The 27365-nt window shown below is 44.2% G+C and overlaps 1 protein-coding gene across 2 annotated transcripts; it reads right to left on the bottom strand.

Annotated features, from left to right (window-relative positions):
- Window positions 1–453: 453 nt before the first annotated feature.
- Window positions 454–25648, bottom strand: LOC132819866 (ribonuclease T2-like). 2 transcript variants are annotated; one of them, XM_060831778.1, is made up of 10 exons: window positions 25467–25648; window positions 22047–22163; window positions 19027–19087; window positions 15274–15335; window positions 12486–12543; window positions 10606–10670; window positions 5904–6017; window positions 3863–3908; window positions 3700–3765; window positions 454–3235 (listed from the first exon to the last, which is right to left on the bottom strand). In XM_060831778.1, exons 2-10 carry the CDS (start codon window positions 22145–22147, stop codon window positions 3038–3040), a joined length of 771 nt encoding a protein of 256 aa, XP_060687761.1. In that variant the 5' UTR covers window positions 22148–22163; window positions 25467–25648; the 3' UTR covers window positions 454–3037. The 2 variants fall into 2 exon arrangements, with proteins under 2 accessions (XP_060687761.1, XP_060687760.1); XM_060831777.1 differs by having other exon boundaries at window positions 25448–25647.
- Window positions 25649–27365: the final 1717 nt, after the last annotated feature.

The following is a 27365-nucleotide window of genomic DNA, read 5'->3' as shown; positions in this document are numbered from 1 at the left end:
CCTGCTCCTTGGATGCTGCCTGAACTGCTGCGCTTTTCCAGCAACACATTTTCAGATATAATAAAGCTCAGCCAATAACACCAAAAGGAGTTCCAACAATATTATAAATCTGGAGGAAGACTTGTTGACACACAATCTTGAACAGTATCTACTGAACTTAGTAACCAAGAAATTCAAACCAAGAAACAGCCAATAAACACAAAATGGAGAAAGCGAGAACTGCAGATGCTGGAGATCAGAGCTTTAAAAAAAAGTGTTGCTGGAGAAGGGCTTATGCCCGAAACGTCGATTCTCCTGTTCCTTTGAATAACAAAATGGACAGGCCAATGAAAAAATATTAACTTCTATTCCTAGTCTGCAATAAAGAAAACATACATAAAGATCTACTTGTTAACTGACCAGCCAAAAATAACCTAAAAATGATCAGCAAGAGATTAAATCCAGACTTCTGGGTGATTTTAATATACAAGTTAATTTTATTTTCTTTGAAAGGCAAGTTATGATAAACCATCTGTAAATTATTGAACAATTCATATCAATGCTGTAATACATTATTCATATTGCACAATACAAAAACATAGGCAGCAGAAAGTGACCTTGATAATGAAGGTTTATTTAGAAAATGAACAGTACTCCATTGTTAGGTTTGCTCTCAATCTCTGATTCTTGACACCCATGATCCTACCAATGATCCACCCTCCTCTCCTACCAATGGCATTCCTTTTGCTCCAGGCACCCTCACCTCCTGTTCCATTTGCTCCTCCCCTCTCTCATTGCTGTTGACAGTTTTTTCAGACCCATTCAGCTCAAAATAAAAAAGTCATTATGGACTTGAAACGTTATCTTTTACTACTTTCCCTACAGATGGTGTCAGACTGCTGCCTTTCTCCACCACTTTCTGATTGTGTTTAAACACAAATAACTTGCCTGGTGGATTGTACAAGACACACACCCGAGCTGCAATTTTTAGTATGTCAGACCTTTCCCACTTTAGCACTGCAGACACAGTCTGTTCCAAAGCTGTGGTATCGAACGTTTCTCCCTGACACTTCTGCCTCTACATTCACTGGAGGCAGGTTTCCCCACACTGCGGCATCAGGAGCTCTTTAGCCAAGATCGATGAATGGCCCACTCCTATGTTTAGGTTTGTATAAAAACCAGAGGAAGGGTTCTGCATAGTCCAGCAAGTTCTGTCATTATTGGATACAGCTAAAGAACTTCATCCCTATTTTTACAAAAAAAAACGAACATTTTGTAAAAGGCCACCAGAGAAAAACGGCAGTCTCTTGGATATTTCTCATACAGTTTTTAAAAAATATATTGTTCACAGGGTACATGTATTGCCTGTCCCTCCATTGTACTTGATTGAATTTCTGCTCTATCACCCCCTCTGTTTCTCTTTTATAAAACTGATCTCGTAGGACTGAACATTTTGATGCAAAACCTTATGATTGATGTTTCAGGGAGGCTTTGGGATGTACTTGGGAAAGGCAAGTTCTTGACTACAGAATTGTAAAATCCTCCAGCTCAGTTAGAATTGCATCGTTATAATTTAAATGAATTCAATGATTTATTGGATTACATATTAATATTTTCATGAAATATTACATAAAACACAAAAGACCTCAAATTTAAGAAGTGTCTAGAAAATGCAAGTGATTTTAGCTGAGTCACTGTTTTGAAACAGCTTAGTTTAATTATTCATTAAAGTATGTTGAAACCCATCTTTGTTCTCCAATATGTTTAAGGGTGGAATTATCGCAATGGTGATTGATGATTCCAGCAAAAGAGACTGAGACAGATCCACAAAGTACTTTTCTTTTATCAAATAAAGCCCAGGAGACAGGACAAAAGGTTTGTATTGGAATGGGAGATTTTAAAATTTACCAAAGCAGCCACACACAGTTCTCTTTATAGGAAGCAGCATCGGGGTGGATTGAATGTGGGATCCAGTGCAGGCATGTGCCCATTAACCACTAGTTGTGAGGAACCTCCAGGTGTACAAGCCAGCACTGCCTCAGATGAAGGGTATGAGGGGACATCACAGTGAGGAGTGTGTGCCAATAAAGCAGGAAATGTGGAGTGAAAGCCTGGTATAAGCTCAGACTCTCCACCAGAGTCTAAGGCGGGCACCATGTTCTTTTGGCTGCTTTAGTGGCCAAGAAAGACATGAGGGGCAGCACGGTGGCTCAGTGGTTAGCACTGCTGCCTCACAGCACCAGAGTCCCAGGTTCGATTCCAGCCTGAGGTGACTGTCTGTATGGAGTTTGCACATTCTCCCAGTGTCTGCGTGGGTTTCGTCCGGGTGCACCACTTTCCTCCCACAATCCAAAGATGTACAGGTCAGGTGAACTGGCCATGCTAAATTGTCCATAGTTGTTAGGAGCATTGGGAGGGGGGAGGGGCGACTGGGTTACTCTGCGGAGGGTCGGTGTGGTCTTGATGGGCCGAAGGGCCTGTTTCTACACTGTAGGGAACCTAATCTAAAAATCAGCATGAAGGAATGACTAAAGCTTTAAGGTCTATGCATTCCTTGTCCTTTACATGATAAATCAATGACTTTGGTTTCCTGCCCATAAGGATCAGCACCACAATTAGGTATTGCTAGTTCAACACCAAATTTCATAATAAACTGGTGACTACTGAAAACATAGTTTAAAATCAACTAGAGCAATAAGGCCAGCTTATAGCTTAACTTGGTAGTAATGCAGATATGAGCTTTGAAAACCAGTTTTAAAATCATTTGTTTTAAATAATTCCACACCAAATGAAAAAATGGTGCTAGTAGAAGTGAAAATGATTTTGAAAATGGCTAAAATAAAGTCATAAAAAAATAGAAATTCATTTTGGTGACATTAATTTGCCTTTTGGAAAAACTGACTGACCCATCATGCAATGCTAGCATGGTTTCTTGATATTAACATTTGACACTGTACTCAAACTGACAGCTGCATTGTATCGGATACCAAAGAAGTCAATGTGCTGTACCGTCCAGTGAACCTGCAGAATAGAAACCACTAGCAGTAAACTCTCACACTCAATACAGGTGCTCAATCGGAGGGTAATAGATTTGCTCTTGTGGGTCACACACTGATAAACCTAAATAGTTAGCACACTGTCTGTCATTCCCAGTAGTGTGGGTGCTGAATACATCGTGTGTGCAGTTCAGCAGGCCAAAGTCTTTGGTGAAACACAGTTCAATCTGACCCAGGATTTGAGCTGATCTTCCCTCTGGCTGGGGTGGGGAAGTGCAGGAAACAACAAAAAAAAATGATACAATTGAGTTTGACATGAAAACAACAAAATATATCTGAGTGCACTTCAAACAAAATTACAATCAAGATAAAGCCTTTACAACTGGATGGGCAAGCAATTGCAGAGTTAAATCTCTGACTTGTAAATCACTCATTAACCCTAATTCCCAGATTTGAGGAGATTAAAACTTGACGCAGACACTGAATAATTCCTTGCAATCCTAACAGTGTTAACAATCCACCATTCAACACATACAACACGTAATCACTCAACACAGTCAGTTCTTACATGGCATCAATCTACAGTGAGGCTTGCTAGACAAGAAATATAAAATACAAAAGAAATGAAATTGAAATAAGATCAAGGTCTCAGTGTAACTTAGGTTTACCTGAAACCAGGTTTTGATCTGAACTATTCACGCCAACAATAAAAAGCGTAAATTACCTTAAGGCACTGAATTTTCGGCATAACCCCATAGACTGACACAAGCGCACTTTCAATGACCTCCAACTAAATGTGAGAATAATATAATTAGAGATACAGCCAACTGTGTAACTCAGCAGAAAAGCAAGGGAGTGAAAAAGGACAAACACCAATAAGTTCTTACCGTATAATAGTTGGACGAAGGGAGAATATTAAACTTCTTAAGAACACTGAATAAAACGAAAAGTCAAAGGTTAGTAAATAAATCGTTGCATTAAAATAAATAGCCACAAGTTCTGCGGCATATACCGGGACGTCCGGCAATGGAGATCAGGCTTATTCTCATCACTGTGGAAGGACTGAGCAAATGGAGTTCTTTTTTAAGTTTCAGTTTCACATGCACAAAGGCGAGTGGGTGGGGGGGGGGGGGGGGGGGGGGGGGGGAGGGGAAAGAGATAAAGGTGACTGGGAAGTGAGTGGACGGGAGATATTGGAGTTCTTGTGGCAACGAGCATTCATTCAAAAGTACTTAAATACAAACAGAGCCGCTTATACAAGGAGGCAAACAAATGCAGTTGAGGAAATTATATGGAGAGCTTGGGGAATGGGAAGTTTGGTGAAGAGGGTGTGGAAAGGAGGTGCGAGTTCGTTCTCTTTTGCTTTCCAACCCTGCCTGTCTGGTACCATTTGGTGCTTGCGCTGCAACAAGGAAAGGAGGATTGGTGGTCAATGAGTAAGTATCTTGCAAATGGTTAAGACCTATTCGATTCTGAAGTTTCAACACTGTACACAAATTGGTGGCGCAGTTAAAAAATAATTAAAGAATAATTAAAGATAACTATGTATTACAGAACAGGTACACAGTCTTCATTATCTGTGAGGGATTGTGGCATGGACTTCCTATGCATTAAAAAAAAAGCAGTACTAATCCTCTGTGCAATCAGTTTACTGAGGCAGACTGGATGAGACAATGGGAAAAATGGAATGAGGTCGGGGGCCAACCGAGTGGTACGTGGATCAGCAGATAATGGGGACTCTGCATCAAGGCTACAGCTCATGAGAACTCTTAGGAACAATTGACTGACCCATAATGGTAACCTCAATGTGGGACAAAGAATATAAAAAATAAAGTACACAAGATATTGAATGTCTACCGTAGGCATGGCGATAATCTTGGCTGGGATTTTAATATACAAACCAACAAATGAGAAAAAACACACCTAGGCAGTATCAGTAGCTGAAGGGGCTCTAGAAAGTCTTTGAGATAGTTTCTTAGAGTAGCACGCTCTGGAACCAACCGGACTGCATGCTATAACACTGTATATTGTCTGATGAAACAGGATTAATTAATGACTACAGTGTAAAGGCATCCCAAGGTAGCAGTGAACACAATGCCATTGAAATTCACATTGGCTGAAAAGGGGGACTAATGTTAACTGAGGGCAACTATGTCAGTATAAAAGCTGAACTTACTGTAATGAACCAGATTAATGGATAGACTAATGCAGATGTAGAGAGAGATATTTAAGGAGATCTCTCAGATTGTGTGCATATACCTGCCATGACAAAATATTCTCCGAGGAGGACCCACAATCCATGGTTAACTGCAGTAGTTAGGGGGAGCATCAAACTGAATTAAAAAGCATACAACTGTGCAATGAGGAGTGGCAGGTCAGATGATTGGTAAGAATATAAGGGATGACCAAAAAGTTAACCAATAGAAAAGAACTGTCTATATATGAAAATGTATGACAGCCAGCTAGCGAGCAAGAGTTTCTATGGGTATTTGAAAAGGACAAAAAAAAGTGTGTTGATCCTCTAGAGAGTGAAAATGGAGAGTTAATGGTGGATGAAGTGAACAAATATGTTGCTTTGGTATCCTCTGCCTCAGAAAGTGGTGGAACCAGGATTATTAAATCATTCCAAGGCGGAGATGGAGAGATTGTCGTTTGGCAAAAAGAATCAAAAGGTTATCGAGAGTACATGTTAACGTGGAATTGGATACACAAAGAATGGCACAGCAGGCCCAAGGGGCCAAATGGACTCCTAACACTCCCATTTTGTACATTGAAACCTCTTGGGGATTTTTCCCTTGGCTTTGGAAAGGACGAAAGATTGGTTTAAAAAAAAAATTCCACTCGGGTCTGCTTTAAATGCATATGCAAGGGTTTGGCTAAGGGCCTGAAATCGATCTAAAGTGGGAATGAAGAGCAGTCGGGGGTTACCTGTTCAGGTCGATTGTGTGGAACAGGTCCAGTGTTTTGCTGAAGTACTTCTCCTGGGTGTTCAAGGATTGCAACGTAGCTGCGCAGGTTCCATGTTTCGCCCATTCGTGTTTCCTGTGCAGAGAGGTGGATGTGGTGAATGGGAGCAGTCTATCTCCATCGTTACAGCCCAGGTTACACTCCATGTTGCTGACAGCTTTTCTTGCTCTTCCAACATTGCTTAACCAGCTTGGAGGAGAAAATGAGGACTGCAGACGCTGGAGATCAGTGTTGCAAAGCGTGGTGCTGGAAAAGCACAGCAGGTCAGGCAGCATCCGAGAAGCAACGTTTCTTAATGATGGGCTTATGCCTGAAATGTCGATTCTCCAGCTCTTTGGATGCTGCCTGACCTGCTGTACTTTTCCAGCCCCACATTCAGCCTGTGCCAAGATCCGACTCTACAGCTACCTCTCTTCCTTCAAGACCTTCCTTAAATCCGAACCCCCTTTTGACCCGAATTCTGGGTCCCTTTCCTAAATTCTCCTCCTCCATCTTGGTACCCACATCTGAGTAAAGTTCTAAGGAGCCACCTTGGGATTTTATTTTTGAGTTAAAGGTGCTGTGTAAATGCAAGCAGTCAGTCACCAAGCCCAGAGGACCTCCTCCATATGTGAGCCTGAACAGTAATGGCTACATCAAGGAGCAGCATGGTGACTCAGTGGTTAGCAGGGCTGCCTCACAGCAGTAGGGACCCAGGTTTGATTCCAGCCTTCGCCGACTGTGTTGAGTTTGCACATTCTCCATGTGTCTGCATGAGTTTCCTCCCACAATCCAGAGATGTGTCAGGCGAATTGGCCATGCTAAATTGCCCCATAGGGTTCAGGGATGTGCAGGTTAGGTACATGAGTCAGGCCTAAATTTAGGGACATGGGTCTGGGTGGGTTACTCTTCTGAGGGTCGGTGTGAACGTGTTGGGCTCAGTGGCCATTTTCCACATTGTAGGGATAACAATTCCAAAAATTCATTGTGTGCAAACTCAATCTTCTCTCAGTGGGACAGCCATGGCTGTTGTAATAGTAACGGAGACAGAAACTCGAGCCAGTAACATCTACTGAGCCCAAGCAGTGTAATGCCCCCTTTCTCTTCACTGGCCTGGTGGGATACAGCCAAACAAACTGCATGCTATATCAGACTGTCAGGTAATAAGATGAATTAATGATTACAGTATAAATGTACTCTGGGTAGCAGTGAACTCAATGTCACTGACTTTTACATTCAGTTCAAAAGGGAAAGAAAAAGGGTCTGAGATTAGTGCTTTAAACTTAAATAAGGACAATTATGTCTGTATAAAATCTGAACTTACTGTAATGAACCAGCAGACTAGATGAATGGATAGACCACTATTGAAGTAGAAGGAGATATTTAAGAGGGTCTCTCGGTTAGATGCCTGCTATTACAACATATTTTCAAAGGAGGACCCACAATCCATGGGTTAACTGAAGTTAGGAAAAGCATCAAATCTCAGTCATCATTCAGCATGAGGCAACAACTTCAGGACATTCCCAGATCCATAGGGATCCGTCGCACCTGAAGGGCAACGCCCAAGTTGGGGAAAGAACAACCCATTTTCATTGTCTTCGGGCACATTTCTATTTCCTCTGCTTTGTCAGAGCTGGTCAAATCATACAGACACATCCAGGAAGACCCTTAATTCTTCAGCATGCTTCCCTGACTCTGGGCCACCCACCAATACGAAGCCACAGCCCAGATGAACATAGTGACAAAGAATATTAGCACTATAATCAGAGGGAGCTACAGGAGGTTACAACAAATCAAGGTTCTGTCTTTTTTGTGGCAGTGAGGAAAAGGGAAGACTGAACGGAAGAGCTAACGATTAGGAAAGGGAAGCAGGCCTGTGACCTTGAGACAATGATTTTTCTTTGGGGTGGGAGGAGGGTACAAATTTCATATGATTGCAAATGGGATCAGAGGTTAGAATGTGGGATTCTCTCCCCCAGACACTATGTGCCCATATCTCCTGAGAAACATCGCTGGCGAGACCAGCACTTATAGAGTCAGAGATGTACAGCATGGAAACAGACCCTTCGGTCCAACCCGCCATGCTGACCAGATATCCCAACCCAATCTAGTCCCACCTGCAGCAACTGGCCCATATCCCTCCAAACCCTTCCTATTCATATACCCATCCAAATGCTTCTTAATTGTTGCAATTGTACCAGCCTCCACCACATCCTCTGGCAGCTCATTCCATACACATGAAAAAGTTGCCCCTTAGGTCTCTTTTATATCTTTCCCCTCTCGCCCTAAACCTATGCCCTCTAGTTCTGGACTCCCACACCCCAGGGAAAAGACTTTGCCTATTTATCCTATCCATGCCCCTCAATTTTGTAAACCTCTATAAGGTCACCCCCCCCAGCCTCTGACGCTCCAGGGAAAACAGCCCCAGCCTGTTCAGCCTCTCCCTGTAGCTCAAATCCTCCAACCCTGGCAACATCCTTGTAAATCTTTTCCGAACCCTTTCAAGTTTCACAACATCTTTCCGATAAGAAAGAGACCAGAACTGCACACAATATTCCAACAGTGGCCTAGCCAATGTCCTGTACAGCCGCAACACGACCTCCCAACTCCTGTACTCAATACTCTGACCAATAATGGAAAGCCTACCAAATGCCTTCTTCACTATCCTATCTACCTGCGACTCCACTTCCAAGGAGCTATGAACCTGCACTCCAAGGTCTCTTTGTTCAGCAACACTCCCTAGGACCTTACCATTAAGTGTATAAGTTCTGCTAAGATTTGCTTTCCCACAATGCAGGACCTCGCATTTATCTGAATTAAACTCCATCTGCCACTTGTCAGCCCATTGGCCCATCTGGTCCAGATCCTGTTGCAATCTGAGGTAACCCTCTTCGCTGTGCACTACACCTCCAATTTTGGTGTCATCTGCAAACTTACTAACTGTACCCCTTCATCCATCTCCAATTACCCTTGCTCAGCCATTTCACAGGGCAGGCTCACATGTAGACCAGACCAGCTGAGGGTGGCAGATTTCAGGACATGAGTGAATGATGATGTATTTTGAATGACAATTCAATGATTGTGATGTTGGCCATGAAACTGAGGAGAGCTATCCATTCCAGTTTCTTCTTTAATTAAAAATGAATATAATTTAAATTCCACCATCTTCCAGGGTAGGATTTAGACCCATGTCACCAGACCATTAGCTGATCCAGTAGATATTACCACTAGACCATCATTTCCTCATGCTGTTGCGGCCGGGAACCCTTTTGAAAAAAGGGGAATTAGTTTGGCATTCAAAGACGAAGTAAAATGCGTCACAAACCCTGTAGAAATCCGCAACTTTTTAAACAAAATGAGAACTTGCAGCAACTGGGTGAAAGAATCACATGAACCAGGATTTCACGTTTTAAACTTCTGCCATAACAAACGTCTGTTCTGATTACCCGGTTACAGGAAGGATATTATTAAGCTGGAGGGGGGGGTTCAGAAAAGATTTACCAGAATGTTGTCAGAAATGGAGGGTTTGAGCGTAGGAGGTTGAGGGGTGACCTGATAGACGTTTATAAAATCACGAGGGGCATGGATAAGGTGAATGGCAGGTGTCTTTTCCCCAGAGTGGGGGATTTCAAGACTAAGGGACATATTTTTATGGTAAGAGGAGAAAGATTTAAGAAAGAGGAGGGGCTTTTTTTAAAAAATTACACAGAGTGGTTGGTATAAGGAATGAACTTCCAGAGGAAGTGGTAGATGTGGGTACAGTTACCTAAATGTCTTTTAAATGTTGTAAGTATATGAACAAGACATTTTTGGAGAGATATAGACCAAATGCAGGCAGGTGGGACTAGTTTAGTTTGGGATCATGGTCAATGTGCACTGGTTGGACCATGGTGTCTGTTTCCATTCTCTATGGCTAAAAGCAGCATTGACTAAACACTATTTCAACAGGCAACTGCTGCTACAGGGAATATCTCCCAGACAACATGACTCAAAATCTCCCTTCTTGATTAGGTTGGCGCTGGATTCTCCAAAGTTATTCTCAGCTCCTTTCCCTTTTCATGCCAGGCTCCAAATTAGGATGGGATGTGTTACAAACTCCAAGCCGTAGGGAAAGATAGACATCTCTTGGCTTCATCACAATCATGGCCTCTTCAATTCGAGCAGTGGAGGACATTTTAGTTTCTGGCTGTCCACAGATGTTGAAGACCTGGCTGCTTGTCCACCCACAGACTGATGATGGGGGTAGCAGTGGTGGTCCAAATATAAAGCTGAGATTACACTGACTGGGCCCTCGGTTTGTAGCTTGAAGCCAAGAAACTCTGCAGTGTCGCTCATCTGGGACTGTGTGATACAAGCACCACAGGGAATCTTGGAACCACAGATACTCCGAGGCCTTGAATTCCTTTTACATTTGGGATGTGTAAAAAAAACCCAGTTTGTTCAGGGTTAGGTTAGAAGCAAACTGAACAGAGGTTGTTATTCAGTTGCTAGTGGGGATGCTGGCACCTCTGACAGTGCAGCACTCGCTCGATACTGCACGGCAGTGTCACTGCATTGTGTGCTCATGAACAGGATGCAAGACAACCGAGAGAAGCCGGTGTTACATGCCCATTTGCGACTACTTTTCTACTGGCGGTCAATAACAAAGTGCCTTGAATAACGGAAGGTTTACAAAGAGACGTACCAGAACTGAGTACTGTTGGGATGAAGCACATCAGGCCACCAGAGTTTTAATTTCGGTAAAATGTCCTGCAGAAAAATAGAGAACCATCAGAAGTTGTGTCCATAGCCATCACTTTTCAGGCTCAAAGTGAAGTGAGAGCTGGAGTGCATCTGACTCAGACATGGAATAAATATACATGGAGTTTAATCATAAATATTCCTTCCAGTCAAAGTCAATCAGTACCGCCGCTGCCTGGGTTCAAGGCACTGTAAATGGCAGTGCACAGGGCAAAGTTTAGACTCTGCTCCCTGGAGACCCAGTCCAACTAATTGTAGCAAGACTGCCCCCAGCAGGTGGGGACAATGAGGGTCAGCAGCTGGGGCAGTCAAACGGCCATTCGCTGGTCAAACATATTTTTACATTAGATTACTTACAGTGTGGAAACAGGCCCTTCGGCCCAACAAGTCCACACCGATCCTCCGAAGAGCAACCCACCCAGACCCATTCCCCTACATTTATCCCTTCATCTAACACTACGGGCAATTTAGCATGGCCAATTCACCTGACCTGCACATTTTGGGACTGTGGGAGGAAACCAGAGCACCCGGAGGAAATCCACGCAGACACGGGGAGAACGTGCAAACTCCACACAGTCAGTCACCTGAGGCGGGAATTGAACCCTGGTCTCTGGCGCTGTGAGACAGCAGTGCTAACCACTGTGCCATCGTGCTGCCCACAGTTTTGGGGGAAGAAGGAGGGCTTATGGGAAAGGGCAACAGAGAGATCAAAGTACTTCTTAGCACAATGTAACTCTCAGGCTTTGCTCCATGTACATACTGTAAACAATCCCTAGTTTAACCTTTATTTCCCTTTGATTTGTAGTGACCTGATGTCAACGGAATACAGAATTCCTGCTCATGCTTATTGAGCCATCTGTGTTTTCAAATCTCCCATTACATGTACATACAATGTAGCTGCTCATCCATCCTTTCCGGAGAAACCAACTTTACCGAGTGCTCTCAAAAATTCCAGAGAAACTGGCTTCCTGCCAAGAGCGAGGCAGTCACAAAGTTTGTTTTATTTCAGGGAATCCAAGCCACCCTTCGCTCTTACAATGGTCAGTCCTGAACAATGATACACTCTGAAACTATGCTTGAGCATCACTGAGGAGCAATTTCACTTACGTAGGACCATTAGAAAGAGAGATAGGTTTTGTAGTTCCTTCACCAGTGAGCAAAAAGCAAATAGGTCTTGAAGGAAAACAATAATATTACCTCAACCATACCCTCTGTGTTACTAAGTCTCCCTTCCAGTTCAGATTCAGGCTACAATTAACCATATAACTGCAACATCAGTGAAAGCAAAGTCTCACCAACACTTGAGTTTCATACAAAATTAAAGTAAACAATGTTCTTTAAATGTTAAAACTTCAATCTCACTCTCCCATTTCTAACACATTCAATGCTAGTGATCACAGCAGTTCCCCTCCCGCATACCAGTTGGGGGTCACATTCCAGGACCTACTGCAGAAGCCTGGAACCACAGATAGAAGCAAACCCATTCATTTACACAGGAAACATACCTTCCCTACAACCCCCAGACCCTGGTGCTGGAACATTCCCTATAATGTGCTCCAGACATGGTAAACCGAGGGTATGTGAAACTGCAGAAAACAATTCGGGTGGGGGGGGTGCTTAGTACTGATTGCCTATGGATTTCAGAACTCCAAGTACTGAGAAAAAGTGCTATAGGTTACACTAAATGCACTTCATTTAAAAGGATAAACCTCAGTTTATTTCATTTTGTGCATCACGCTGCTTCAAAATAAACAGCAACGTGCCTGAGTAAACATTGAGGGCTCCACTGTACAAATGCCAATATAAACAAAGGTAAGTACTCACCTTTACATTTTGGATTTCAAAATGCCAGGTCTTGTTGCATAATTCATCTCCTTTGGGCCTATATTTAAAAAAAATAAACATTGAGTTGAGGGTTATCAGATCGCTGAAATCTCACTCAATGGGCTGAATGGCCTACTTCTGCTCCCATATCTTATGGTTTAACTAGTCCCATGCAATCAGGTCCTGTTGTGTGTTGAGCAAGCTTGTTGGTTACACTAAGATTGTTCGGAAATCAAAGCTCGAAATAAAGGGAAGTCAAGGCAAGTTAACGATTCACCTTTAAATTCTTTATTTTTAATAAAATCTGGATTTCTGACACTCAGAAGATATGATCGTTTATCCCAAATTAAGGAGGGACAAGGGGCAAAAAAATCAGTGTGCGAGCATTCTGCTGTTGCTTGAGAGTGAGATTTTTGTTAGGACTTGAGAGAAACAAAATAAAAACACCAGAAATAGAGAGAAGGTGAGCGAGAGAGAGAGAGAGAGGTGAGCGAGAGAGAGAGAGAAAGAGAGAAGGTGAGCGAGAGAGAGAGAGAAAGAGAGAAGGTGAGCGAGAGAGAGAGAGAGAAAGAGAGAAGGTGAGCGAGAGAGAGAGAGAGAGAAAGAAAAAGAAAGAGAGAGAGAAAGAAAGAGAGAGAGAAAAAAGGAAGAGAGAGAGAAAAAGAAAGAGAGAGAAAGAGAAAAGAAAGGAGGGGAGAAAAAAAAGAGGAGAGAGAAAAAGAGACAAATAATATTTTTAAAAGCTCATGTGAAAAATCTCCCAAAACACCTGAGACAAGAAGTTAATCTCAGTTGTTGCCACGTTGTTGGGTCAAGGTGGTACATTTTGCCTGCGCTTCTGTACGCAAATCTCATTTTGGAGGCCTGAAATTCAGTCATCTGCTCCCTCCATCTGGAACAACATTGATGTTAATTGAAAAACTAGTGCTCGTTGGAGGAGGTGAATGTGAGAAATTCTCCGATCCAAACTGCTATCTGAGGCAGAAGGAGGAAAAAATATTCCTCGGAGTTCCCTTGCAATCACGTTTATAAAACCAGGAGGAGCATGGATAGGGTGAATAGTCAAGGTCTTTTTCCTGAGCTGGGAGACCGAGCACTAGAGGGCAGAGGTTTAAGGTGAGAGGGGAAAGATATAAAAGGGACCTAAGGGGCAACTTTTTCACGCAGAGTGTGGTACGTGTATGGAAAGAGCTGCCAGAGGAAGTGGTGGAGGCTGGTACAATTACGACATTTAAAAGGCATCTGGATGGGAATATGAATAGGAAGGGTTTGGAGGGATATGGGCCAAATGCGACGAGATTAATTTAGGATATCTAGTTGGCATGGATGAGTTGGATTGAAGGGCCTGTTTCCGTGATGTACAACTCTGACTATAATCCTGCAAAATATTTAATATTTTGTTACAACTGAATTCTGTTGCAGTGTTAAAATCTCTCAAAGTGGATCACTGCGTAAGTTGCTGCTTGCTTTGGTTAGTGGATTTCTTAAGGATGCAACGGAGTCTGAGGTATCTCCCCGCCCCTCCCTCAAAGTAATAATGTTTGACGGGAGTTGGTCAAGCAATGACCCCCTGTGCACACATTTAAAGGAAGTGCATGTTTTCCAGAAGCTGTTCAGGATGTGGGTTATTATTCTTCCTCAGCTGGTCAAGTGACTTATTGTGCAAATAACTGATGCGGACACTTCAACAGCACACGACTGGAGTCACATGTCAACTCAGACAATTGTGAACAAGTTGGCTTTTGGATAATAGCCTGCCTTTTCTGCTGGCTCTTTTCTCTTGTCTCATGACAGAGGATTAGATTTTACTGAACTTAATTTCCTGAACTTGCAACCAAATTCCAAGTCCCTGACCTGTGCATGCTCACACCCTGGGATGTGACTACAAGAAAAAAAAGTAAAGGGTCTTTGCAGTAAAGGAATGAAGACCCAATTCTTTTGTTCATTCCCTTCATGGGATGCAGACTTAGCTGGCTGTGCCCCTCCCTAATAGCATTGAGGAGAAAGTGAGGTCTGCAGATAGTGGAGTATCAGAGCTGAAAATGTGGTGCTGGAAAAGCGCAGGAGGTCAGGCATCATCCAAGGAACAGGAAATTCGACGTTTCAGGCATAAGTCCTTCAGCAGGAAGGCTTCCTGATGCCCGAAACGTCGAATTTCCTGTTCCTTGGATGCTGCCTGACCTGCTGCACTTTTCCAGCAACACATTTTCAGCCCTAATAGCATTGAACTGAGTGGCTTGCTCAGGGGCTGGGCTGAGGGTCAGAAAAGATTGCCTGGAGTTAGTCAAAGGAAGAACAAGTGAATTTTTCCACATTGCTGTCTCTCAAATGCCACCAGCAAGAAACAGATTAGTTGGTAATTCATCTCATTTGCTGTTTGTGGGATCTCGCTGGGTGCAGATAGGCCTACCAACCAACAGTGCCTGCACGCCAGATTTCATTTGAGACAAAAAAAAGATGCAGATGCTGGAATCCAAATTAGGGAGGCAGCAGGCTGGGAGAGATTAGTAAGCATCAGGGAGGTGGAGAAGCCGACGCCGCGGGTGTAACCCTTCTTCAGGGCTGAGGCTGGGCCCAACCCTGAAGAAGGGTTACACCCGAAACGTTGACTTCACCACCTCCCTGATGCCGCCGGGCTTGCCGCGTTCTCCCGGCCTCCTGCCTTTCTTGCCAGATTTCAATGGCGGTGGAGTGCTTTGGATGTAGTAATACCCGACACAGATGGTGAACGAGGAGTTGCGCACTCTACATTACTTGGAATAGGATGTGAACGTAGATATGTGCTCACCAAAGGCCATGAACTGTCCAGTAATCAATATTTTGAGGAACTTTGCAGGTTTCACTTGCCATCTGAGGGGGGGAAAAAGAATAAAAAAAGTTACAACTTCGCAGAAAAGTGATGGCTATTTCAAAGTTTGCTCTGCTATAGAGGTTACAAAATGGAAATACAATCACTGACCACCAGCATTCCCCACCCCCTGCTCCTCTCCCACCTCTCTCCAACTCCCTTCTCAAAAGGAACTGCTGTCAAAACTCAAAACAATAAAGAACTACTTAAACACAAGCAAGACACTGCTGGCACAGAGCCAACATTAAGCTGTTATAACGCTGTTAGATAAGCTTCTCCTTCTGGAGGAGGAGAAGCATTGCAAGTGGAAACAACATCTGAATGTAGGAGAAAGTGAAGACTGCAGATGCTGGAGATCAAGCAGAAGATCTTCATTAGGAATGACAGTCCTGGTGAAGAGCTTATGCTCGAAACGTTGACTCGCCTGCTCCTCAGATGCTGCCTGACCTGCTGGGCTTTTCCAGCACCACACTTCAGAATGTGGAAACTTTACTTTGTCCAAGGTCAGGGAGTCACAATGTTCTTCAAATAATCAGAGCTACTCGCTGGGTGCAGGTGATCGATCACATCTGAAGGCTAGAACAATTGGAACGAACCACACACAAACTGCTCTCTGCAACTCCCTTGCCAAAGACATCTCTGCCTCATCCCCTGTCATTGAAAGTCTCCCAGGTGCCAAACTCAGATCACAATCCCTCTTAACATCCATTTCCCTCCATCACTTCCCAGCCTTTGCTCCTCTGTGTGCATCAGCTACCAAACAGACAAATTAGAAACCGGAGGCAGCCAATCTGCCTGTTATGGAGGAGAACAGACCCCTTCAAAATATTTTTAAGGTAGCCTAGACTCTAAATTTTCTTATTTTAAAGGTAGATGTGAAGTGCAATTTCCAAATGTGATGTGACTGGTCAAACTACTCGACCCTAAGCAAAACACAATTTATTCAAACAGGTTGGAGGGTTTGAGCTATAGGGAGAGGCTGAACAGACGAAGGCTGTTTTTCCTGGAGTGTTGGAGACTGAGGGGTGACCTTATAAAGGTTTATAAAATCATGAGGGGCATGGATAGGGTAAATAAACAAAGTCTTTCTCCTGGGGCGGGGGGTCCAGAACTAGAGGGCTTAGGTTTAGGGTGAGAGGGGAAAGTTATAAAAGGGACCTAAGGGGCAATGTTTTCACACAGAGGGTGGTGCACGTGTGGAATGAGCTGCCAGAGGAAATGGTGGAAGTTGGTACAATTACGGCATTTAAAAGGCATCTGGATGGGTATATGAACAGGCAGGGTTGAGGGGGACATGGGCCAAGTGCTGGCAAATGGGACTAGATTAGGTTGGGATATCTGGTCGGCATGAACGAGTTGGGCCAGAGGGTCTGTTTCCGTGCGGACGTCTCTATAACTGTAGTTAAAATATGAACAAAAGAAAGAGGAATTGAGAATAACTTAGCTGTAGGAAAACCTGACTGAATAATAGACACAGTACCTGTTACTAATTAACTGTTCCAGTATAGTAACATCCCATAAACAAATTCCTTAGCAAAAAAGGTAAATTTAGACAGATTCTTACATGCAGTTCTCCAATTCAGGAGGAAACAACATCAAGTGAGATTTCAGACAAGCAGCAGCTAGGATACGCTCACTGAAGCTCCACCTTTTCTGGGTTCCCAAACACCTGACTACTAAAGCTAAAAAAAAATTCAAAAGTCTGGTCTTTGAGAACTGGCCACTCCCCTTCAAGCCGCTTCCATTGTTCCAACATTCTTTAAAGAAAATCCTGAAGTCCTCCTAAATTGTTTACTTAGGGCGTCTCCAGTAGTCAGTTTGGCACCTCTGCCTTTACAACCTCTCTTCAAACAAAAGAAAAACAAAATAACCTTTGTAAAGTGACAGCATTGTCACAAACCCCTGTAATACCATCCAATCTATCACCTCAAATCTGGAATTCCTCAAAGCCTTAATAAAACGTTAACTGGATCTCCACAAAGATTGATATGAATCACTTAAAACATATCAAAAAGGGACCCAAAAGAAAAAAAAAATTAAAAGTGTTTGACTGTCAGGGAGCAGAGTCTTTTATTTTTATTTAAAAAGTGGCTTCTGTTGGCAAACTGCTCAGTTCCATTCAGAAATGAGTTTCCCTCACGAACATTCTCAGCTGTTCTGTCCCTCACTCCCCGGTACAGTTGAATCTTTTGGTCCCAAGGGGGTCCGGCTGATGCCTGGCCACCTCAGAAACTTCCTCAACGTCCGGCGTGGGCCTGAATAGCAAGTGGCAGAAACGTGCCCGAGACCGGAAGAAACCACAAGCTGCCTGCACCTCGATGTCCTGCTCACCTCCAACTGGAGTCGCTGGCTCCCAATTCTCTGTCCCTTCACACCCAAGGTACCGACACTGACTGCAGCAGTTCCCCTTTCAGCCCGGTCCAAAACAGTGACTGGGGCCAGGCCTCTGCTGACCTGTTTGCCTGGGCCAGTTACTGCCATCTAATTTGTTTTGAAATATATTCAAAGTTTGGAAATCATGGACTGTAAGTGCTTCGACGTGTAATCATAGACACTGAAGCAAGGAAATGCACGCCTAAGACATAGGAGAGTAAGGGGTCTTTCGGCCCATCGATTCCACTCCGTCATTTAATGAGATCATGGCTGATCTGGTAATCCTCAACTCCACTTTCCTAACACTTCTTTCATTCCCCTGTTGATTAAAAACCTGCCAATCATATTCTTTAATATACTCAAATGACCCAGCGTTCTCAGCCCCCTGCAGTAAAGAATTCCACAATCCCCAACCCCTGGAGAACAGATTTCTTCTTATCCCGATCTTAAACGTTCAACCCCTTATTCTAAGATTACACCTTGTTGTCATGCACATTCCCACAATGGGAAACCACTTCCCGATACCTACCCAGTCAAGCCCACTGGATGTTTTAAAATTTATTCATATAATGCGAGTGTCGCTTGCTCAGCCAGCATTAATAGACAAGCTCGAATTATCCCAAGGGCAGTTAAAAGACAATTATACTGATGTGGGTCTGGAGTCACGGACCAAGCAGTGAACCCGATGTGATATTACAATAATCAACAATGTCTACATGATAAACACTGGGTTAGCTTTTTGTCCAAATCCAATTTCACTACCTGACACAATGGGATTCAAACCCACATTAACTTGGGGGTTCTGGATTACCAGTCCCAGTGACATCACCTCAACACCAATAGCGCCCCTTAGAATGGGACCATTCTATGTTTCAATGAGGTTTCCGCCCATTTATCTCAACATACTCAACCTTCCCTCACAGGAAAATCCTGCCAGTCCCAGAATCAAGCTACTGAACATTCCCTGGACTGCCCGAGTGCACATTACACAATTTACAGCAAAAACACAGAGACTGACTTGCAGCAACTCATGGAGCGCTGATATGAGGAAGCTGAAATACTGGACGATTCAAATGGTGATTGACCATTGAGCAGAGTCATGTATATGTAAGTTTAGTACTGACTTAGATAGATTCAAGTAACATTACGCAAGAACGAGAAGTGAAAGTGGACAGAATAAAATAAAAGCAAATGATAATCAACAAGCTTTGCACATCTTTGAATTTTAGGACACTTTTTTAAAAAAAAAGTTTAGTTCAAGCAGAAGGGGGAAAGGTAAAAACAGTCAATACCACAACACAGCAACAGGTACAGACTCACCAAACACACAGTCTGAGGCCAATGATGAGACAAACTGAGGCTGTGCCATTGGTGATTTTTACTACAAGAAAACAAAAAGTATAGTTAGCACATACTTTTATCGTTTAAACATACCATAGGTCTCTTATTAGTGATCGGAAACTTCGCCCAATGTCCATAGCTGATGTGAATTGCACACAGAATTGTTCACAGGATGCACCATTACTATGGCAGTGACCTGCAGTGATAAAATTCCTGATGGAGGGATGGCAGGCAGGCAGAACTGCTCAACTGATCTTCTCAGTACAGGAGTAGGAGGGAGGGGCAAAGCAATCAGTTGGGGTCCCTGGTCTTTATTATTCTGCAGTCTGTGCTGCAAGGTGAATCTGTGTAAAGGTTAACAGTATGCTGATCCCACCACTGAATGACTGGTTACCACTCACCATCCAGGATCAAGAATGGCCAACTATCAGAGGATTGCTGTCCCTGAAAGATTCACAGCCCAACACAGAGGCCCAGGCTTTAGGAATTGAGAGAAGGAACAACCGTGTGAGAATAGAAAGAATGACTTTTTAAATCCCCATAATCTTATTCAAAAACAAAAATAGCTAGAGAAACTCAACACAGCCTGGCAGCATCTGTGGAGAGAAAGCAATTCACATTTTGGGGCCCAGTCTTCAGGACTACCTACAGGTAGGAGGGACTTGGTATGTCTGAGAGTGTGACAGCGCATGTGACCCACGCACACATACAGAGAGAGAGAGAGAGTGTGACACAGAGAGAAAGTCGGTAAAGAGGTGGAGGAATAAATGATAGATAGAGCTCAGAGAGTGAGAACAGCAGATGGACAGACAAAGGAGTGGATGATGGTGAGTTTGGGAGGAGAGAGAAGCTGCTAACGGGGCTCAATAGTGGGTGGAATTGGGTTGGCTATGATGAAAGCAACCCATGAGATTACAAGGCTTGGTGTGTGTGGAGATGCAATTGTGGGTGCCACGGCTGGACCATCATTTATTATCCATCTCCCCTAGCGATCCTTGAGAAAGTGGTAATTAGCTGCCTTCTGGGACCACTGTAATCCATATCCTGTAGAAAGACCCACAATGCCATTAGGGAAGGAGTTTCAGGCTTTTCACCCAGTGACAGTGGAGGAACAAGTGATATATTTCCAAGGCAGGATGGTGGTGACTGGCTTGAAGATGAACTGGCAGGTTCTGTGCTGCCCTGTCTTTCCAGTTGATAGTGGTAGTGGGTTTGCAAGGTACGGTCTAAGGAGCCTTGGCGACTTTGTGCGTTGTATCTTGTAGATGGTACACACTGCAATTACTGCGTGGCAATACTGTCAGATGGTCAGTTTTAGTTCCATTTTTGAAAGGAACTCATTCCAGAAATCTGTCTCAAACTGTTAGCTCTCATGTTAGAACTCAGCAGACCAGTTGACAAAGGGTACATCTTCCAGTGTCACTCACTCACCTGGATCATGGTAGCGATAATGTGTTCCCATTTGCCGTTGTTCCTGTTCTTCGGTCAATCCATCTCCCTAACCCATTCTTAAATGCGGATATCCTCTCAGTTTCAATCACCAACACTGGTTATGAAGTCTACAGCCACACAAAGTCTCTGTCCTAAAATGTCTCTACAGTTGTCTGTTCCGTGTCGCTGGCATTTCATTGTATGTTAACATTGGTCTTGTTTAAGTGCTTCACCAAACAACATAGTTAGTGATTTGAAATTCCCATCACCTGTCAGTTGATGTGAAACCAGCAAGCCCTTTGATTTGTTGCTGCTGCAAGTGAAGTGTTAGAAAATATGGTCCTTGACTTCAAAGGTTTTGAAGCTTTGCCTGCAGCAGCTGAAGCGAACTCATGTGATTCACTCAGTTTCTGACAATTCACCCGGCAGTGAGGCAGGGCAAAAATCACTTTGTGACTTTGAAACCTCAAACAAAACACATAGAACTGCACAGCTCCAGTTCCGAGGTTGGGCTTTCAAAGCGCACCTCGCGAAACTACAGATAACGACTTACTTGGAGCAAAGCTAATGGCAGTTTGAGGGTGAAGTTGTAATTGTCCAGCCTGGAACCATTCAACTTATCATGCCTAAGCCAGCTCTTTGAGATAGAAATCCCCTCTGTTCCCCCATAGCCCTGCAAATTCCCTTTCCAATTTTTTTCTGATATATTTCAAAAGAGACTCCTGCCACACAGCAGTCAATGAATTCCGATTTTTTTTATTTCAGTCATTCACGGGATGAATGCGTCACTGACCAGACCGGCATTAAGTGCCCATCCCTAATTGCCCAGAGGACAGTTAAAAAATCAACCCCATTGCTGTGGGTCTGCAGTCACACGTAGCCTGACCAGGTAAGGATGGCAGTTCCCTTCCCGAAAGAGCATTAGTGAACCAGATAGATAACCTTTTCTGACAATCAACAATGGATTCACAGTTATCAGTAGACTGTTCCTTCCAGATTTTACTGAGTTCAAAGTTACACCAGCTGCCATGGTGGGATTCAAACCCAGGTCCTCAGAATATTCCCTGCGTCTCTGGATTAACAGCTAAGCAATAATAGCACTAGGCTATTGCCTCTCTCGACTATCCTTAAAAATATGAGCAAAAAAAAAAGTTGTAAGTAAAAGGAACTTTTACTCAAATGTATCAATGGACTAATCCCTGTTTGTACAAACATGTTTCCTCATCTTTCCTCTTGCCAAACAGGTATTTTTTTAAAAAAGTTATTGCAACTTTCTCAATATACCATAAAAACTCAAAGATCTTACTTTTTTCTCAAAAAAATCAAACAGCCGACCAACTTCTCCTGACACCTTCCAAGTTTTAGGTTTCTAACTCCCCCTCCACCCTCCCTCAGGTTTCACTGTTCACTTTACTATTGCACCAAATAATTCAGATTAATCGCACACCGATTCAAACAGACACTCAAACTCCCTCCTAAAGAGGGAAGGTGACGTACACCTGCCATTTCCAATAATATCAAGACTGGAACTTTTCACAAAACTTCCCCATGCATCCTTTCCCACTCACCAGTCAGATGTCTGAAGAAAAACGATGGCAATAATCAGAGGCAGGAAAATCCGGACAAACGTGCAGTTCCTCTTATTTTCTCTGCTGTTGCGATAAGCCATTTCACATCAACTTGTCCTGTGAGCAAACAGATACAACCGAGAGGTTAGTGCTGTTCAGTGCTTCATTGTTCTCTCTGCTCTGGCAACCAAATGTCAGGAGTTCCAGTTAACTAATTCAACAGCAAGGTCTTAAATCACTTTGCAACATTCTCTGCATCCTGTTGTAAGATAGATTCAGTGCAATGGCCATTACAAAGGGCTGTTAACCTAGTGGTTCTGACCTTATACTGCTAACTCAGAGGTTGTGGGTACAATTCACACTGTGGCAAGTTGTGAAACTGAAGTAATTTTAAAAAGAATCATGATGTGGACCCAGAGCAAAGAAAGTCATTATGGCAACTATAAGGTTTTATGAATCATTCCTTTCACAAATAGAACACAAGAAGGGTTTACGCCCGAAACGTTGACTCTCCTGCTCCTTAGATGCTGCCTGACCTACTGTGCTTTTCCAGCACTACACTCTCAACAAAACAAACTGTCTCTGGATTAATGGTGCTGGAAGAGCACAGCAGTTCAGGCAGCATCCAAAGTGCAGCGAAATTGACGTTTCGGGCAAAAGCCCTTCATCAGGAATAAAGGCAGTGAGCCTGAAGTGTGGAGAGATAAGCTAGAGGAGGGTGGGGGTGGGGAGAGAGTAGCATAGAGTACAATGGGTGAGTGGGGGAGGGGATGAAGGTGATAGGTCAGGGAGGAGAGGGTGGAGTGGATAGGTGGAAAAGAAGATAGGCAGGTTGGACAAGTCTGGACAGTCATGGGGACAGTGCTGAGCTGGAAGTTTGGAACTAGGGTGAGGTGCGGGAAGGGGAAATGAGGAAACTGTTGAAGTCCACATTAATGCCCGAGGCGGAAGATGAGACATTCTTCCTCCAGGCGTCTGGTGGTGAGGGAGCGGCGGTGAAGGAGGCCCAGGACCTTCATGTCCTCGGCAGAGTGGGAGGGGGAGTTGAAACGTTGGGCCACGAGGCGGTGTGGTTGAGTGGTGTGGGTGTCCCGGAGATGTTCCCTAAAGCACTCTGCTAGGAGGCGCCCAGTCTCCCCAAGGTAGAGGAGACCGCATGGAGTCTGAGCACCCAGAACAAACAATTCAAGACAAAGTTTTATGGAAAAGGTTCCTTTTACTTAAAAATGCAAGCAAGAAAATTCAAATAAGCATCTGACAGCATCATTGCACTAACCCAGTTTACACAAGCATCTACTTTAAATGCATACTTTACATATTTATACTTTACTTTAAACTCAGGGAATTAGACAGGCACCAGCAAGTGCCAGCTGGACCCAGCTCTAATTGGCATCAAAAAGAAACTGTGGTCGAGACAAAAATAGAAATTGCTGGAGAAACTCAGCAGTTCTCAATTGTAGCTGAAAATGTGTTGCTGGAAAAGTGCAGGAATGAAGAAGGGCTCATGCCCGAAACATCGAATCTCCTGCTCCTTGGATGCTGCCTGACCTGCTGCGCTTTTCCAGCAACACATTTTCAGCTCTGATCTCCAGCATCTGCAGTCCTCACTTTCTCCTTGAAGTTCTCAATTGTAGCCGAGTCATTTTATGGCATATTTAAAAGCCAGGAAAAGACCTGGGTGGTAAATCGACACAACATTGGTGTTCCATAACAGTTTCTCCTTGATGCAAAATGTCCAATAATTGGTTGAGTTCTTTGTCTAAACCATGGGGTTAAAACACACCCTTTTTCTACCCAAATTCCGTTAAACATTCATGCCCAAATGCTGTCAACCCTGTTTCCCGTGGGCCTGAAGACAAGATCTGACGACACCTGATGAGTTGTAAGGATTAAAAAATATATTCCTGCCCCAGCCTCTCATTTGCTATTTTACCTTGACCTTGCAAAAATTACAAAGCACATATTTTGGCCAATTTGCAAGTTTGTTAGCAGCAATTGTAACATGCAATGTCTGTAATTGTACAATTGCGAAAACCCCAATGGACTGTCAGAAGCAAAAGCAGAAATTTCTGGGAAAACCCAGCAGGTCTTGGCAGCATCTGTGAAGAGAAATCAGAGTTAACGTTTTTGGGTCTGGTGACCCTTCCTCGGGACTGCATCTGGACCCGAAACGTTAACTCCAATTTCTCTTCACAAATGCTGCCAGACCTACTGAGCTTTTCCAGCAATTTTTGTTTTTGACTTAGTGTCCACAGTTCTTTTCATTCCAATTATACTATCAATGTCCTTCAGGGGAAAAGGGCCTACTGTCCTTACTTGGTCTGCGATTCTAGTCCGTTACTAAGTCTTAACAATCTCAGAGGAGGAAGTGAGGTCTGCAGATGCTGGAGATCAGAGCTGAAAATGTGTTGCTGGAAAAGCGCAGCAGGTCAGGCAGCATCCAAGGAGCAGGAGATTCGATGTTTCGGGCATAAGCCCTTCTTCAGGAAAGGGCTGAAGAAGGGCTTATGCCCGAAACGTTGAATCTCCTGCTCCTTGGATGCTGCCTGACCTGCTGCGCTTTTCCAGCAACACATTTTCAGCTCTGATCTCCAGCATCTGCAGACCTCACTAAATCCTGGAAAGACCCAAAGTTCTTTATAACACTGAAGTACTTCTGGACTGCAGTCCATTAGGGCGGAGGGTGTAGACTGTTGGTTGAAGGAGAGGGGACAGAGTCCTGGGCCAGACTAAGATGACTAGCCACTAGGTAACCTTGACTGGACCATCCGTATTTCCCATTATCCTGGCTCGCCTTCAACTACTGAAGAAAAAGCGGACTCGGGAAACAATGAGCAAACTTGTCATGGCTACACCCATTTGCACACAGTTGCAAGTTCAAACATATTTGTTGCCTGTGTGGGGCAACCAGAACAGTTCCCAAAATAAAACCAGTTGATGCAAAATAAAACCAGCCGCGTCAACATTTCTGCTTCACGAAATAGCTCAGACACAAAAACTTTGCCACGAACACATACACACTTAAAGTTACAGCCCAACAGCAGAAAGTCAGATCCCAGGTTAAACAGAACCCTACAGTACAGCTGTCTCTGCCCCGGGCTGTAATTGTGAAGCTGGATTGCCCCAGCTATTGGACTAGGGGAGGCAGCACAGAGCAGGGACCGTTCTTGTGCTGGTGCTTTCAGAGGAGACGCTCCCCCATTTTCTCCCTTCGGGGGAGGGGGTGGATATATAAACAGGCCATTTTCCTCTCCTCGGGGGGTTATAAACAGGTCACTCCGCTCTCAGACCTACCCCCCACCCCACCACTCTGAACATCCCTCCCCTCCCCAGGGTCTCCCACACTCGCAGTCCCGGCCGAAGCCGTGTTTGTGATACCGAGAGTTTCCTACACACCGTACCTGGCCACAGGTCACTCACCCCGCTCCCTCTCCCCCAGCAACACAAAGGTACTGACTCCGGCTGCTCGCATCCGCCAGCTCCAGTCGATGTTGTTTAACACCCAGGCGGAGCCAATGCCTGGTGGGCGGTGTCAACACTCACTGGGAGGGGTCTCGTGTTCCAGAGACTTTGATCCCGCTCTGTGCTTCACACAATTGTCACTCTGCAGTTCTGCCCTTGCTTCCTGAACTCTCTAACTCATTGCCCAATCCCTGTAACCCTACACGTCGTTTCTATTCCAATGCCTGCACTGAACCTGCCTCCCCCACACTCCCAGTTCCAAGACTGGCCCCACTGTTGAGTTGCAGATTGTACTGGCTCTTGGGAATACACAGCCAGCCAATTGCCTCTCCAACTTATCTTTTCAAACAGACATGGAAACATTTCTGCTCCACACAAACACGCACAATGGAATTAGTACAGACATAAAGCTTGCCACGAACACACACACACTTAAAATTACAGACTAACAGCAGAAATTCAGATCACACATTTCATCCTGAGACCTTGTATTTGGACCATCACCCCAGACCATCCATTTCCACTCTAACATGGCCTGATTTTCATCCCTGTCTCACCTCATCTGTTGCTGCAAATACTCATTGGCTTATTTGTTATTGCTGTGTACAGCCATTCCAACACCCCCGTAGATTCTATCTTCCCCAGACTTTAGGTCATCCAAAGTAGAGGAAGTCAGGACTGCAGATGCTGGAGATCAGAGTTGAAGAGTGTGGTGCTGGAAAAGCACAGCAGGTCGGACAGCATCCGAGGAGCAGGAGGCTGTCTGGCCCCTGGCCCACAAGACTCACTCCTGATGAAGGGCTGATACCTGAAACGTCGATTTTCCTGCTCCTCGGATGCTGCCTGACCTGCCGTGCTTTTCCAGCACTGCACTCTCGTCATTCAACATGGCTCTGACCTCCATAATCATGAGGTGGATTGAGAGGCTGGTCAGGGCCCACATCAATACTAGCCTCCCGCTCTGCATCGATCCCCTGCAATTTGTCTACCAATGTAACAGGATCACAGCAGATGCCATTTTCCTAGCCCTACACTCATCCCTGAAACATATGGATTACAAGGACACTTACATCAAGCTGCTATTCATTGAATACAGCTCCACCCTCAACACCATAATCCCTTCCAGACTAATCTCAAAACTCCAAGCTGAGGTCTCAACTCTGCCCTCTATAACTGGATCCTAAGCTTCCTGACCCACAGACCGTAATCAGTGAAGGTAGACGACAATACCTCCTCCTTGATAATCTGCAACATTGGCGTCCCACAAGGTTACATTCTCAGCCCCCTACTGTTCTCCTTGTACACCCACGACAGTGTAGCCAAATGTCACATGAACAGCCATCTCCAAGTTTGCTGACATACCACCATGGTAGCTGAATATCAAACAAACATGAGTCAGAATGGAGGAAAGAGATAGAGTGCTTGTGGTGGTGCAATAACAACCTCTCTGTAAATATCAGCAAAACAAGAAAACTGATCATTGACTTCAGGAAGAAAGAAGGAGGACACACTCCTACCTACATCAAAGGAGCTGAGGTGGAGAGGGTCGAGAGCATCAAGCTCATGGGAGTGACGATAACTGATAATCAGTCCTGGGCCTCCTATGTAGATAAGATGGTCAAGGGGGTACAATAATGCCTTCTCTGCCTCAGGTGGCTTAGGAAATTCAGCATGTCGTGAGGACCCTCTCCAACCTTTACAGCTACATCATAGAAAGCATCCTATCTGGGTACATAATGTGATTTTAGAGAAGATTTGTAGCTCAGGTTTGTTCACTGAGCTGATAGGTTTGTTCTCAGACATTTCACCACTATGGTAGGTAACATCATCAGTGAGCCTCTGATGAAGTGCTGATGT

This window comes from Hemiscyllium ocellatum, chromosome 10 (assembly GCF_020745735.1).
Source record: "Hemiscyllium ocellatum isolate sHemOce1 chromosome 10, sHemOce1.pat.X.cur, whole genome shotgun sequence".
Classification (NCBI taxonomy): Eukaryota; Metazoa; Chordata; class Chondrichthyes; order Orectolobiformes; family Hemiscylliidae; genus Hemiscyllium; species Hemiscyllium ocellatum.
This window is presented reverse-complemented; position numbering and strand designations above follow the sequence as displayed.

Excerpts from the sequence above, each read along its gene's own strand:
- LOC132819866 (XM_060831778.1), bottom strand. The coding sequence starts at position 22,147 with ATGGCTTATCGCAACAGCAGAGAAAATAAGAGGAACTGCACGTTTGTC. Across the intron at positions 3,909-5,903 it reads CACACAATCGACCTGAACAG|TGTTCTTAAGAAGTTTAATA; the intron begins GTAACCCCCGAC and ends CGTTTTATTCAG. Across the intron at positions 3,236-3,699 it reads CGAAAATTCAGTGCCTTAAG|CCAGAGGGAAGATCAGCTCA; the intron begins GTAATTTACGCT and ends TCCCCACCCCAG.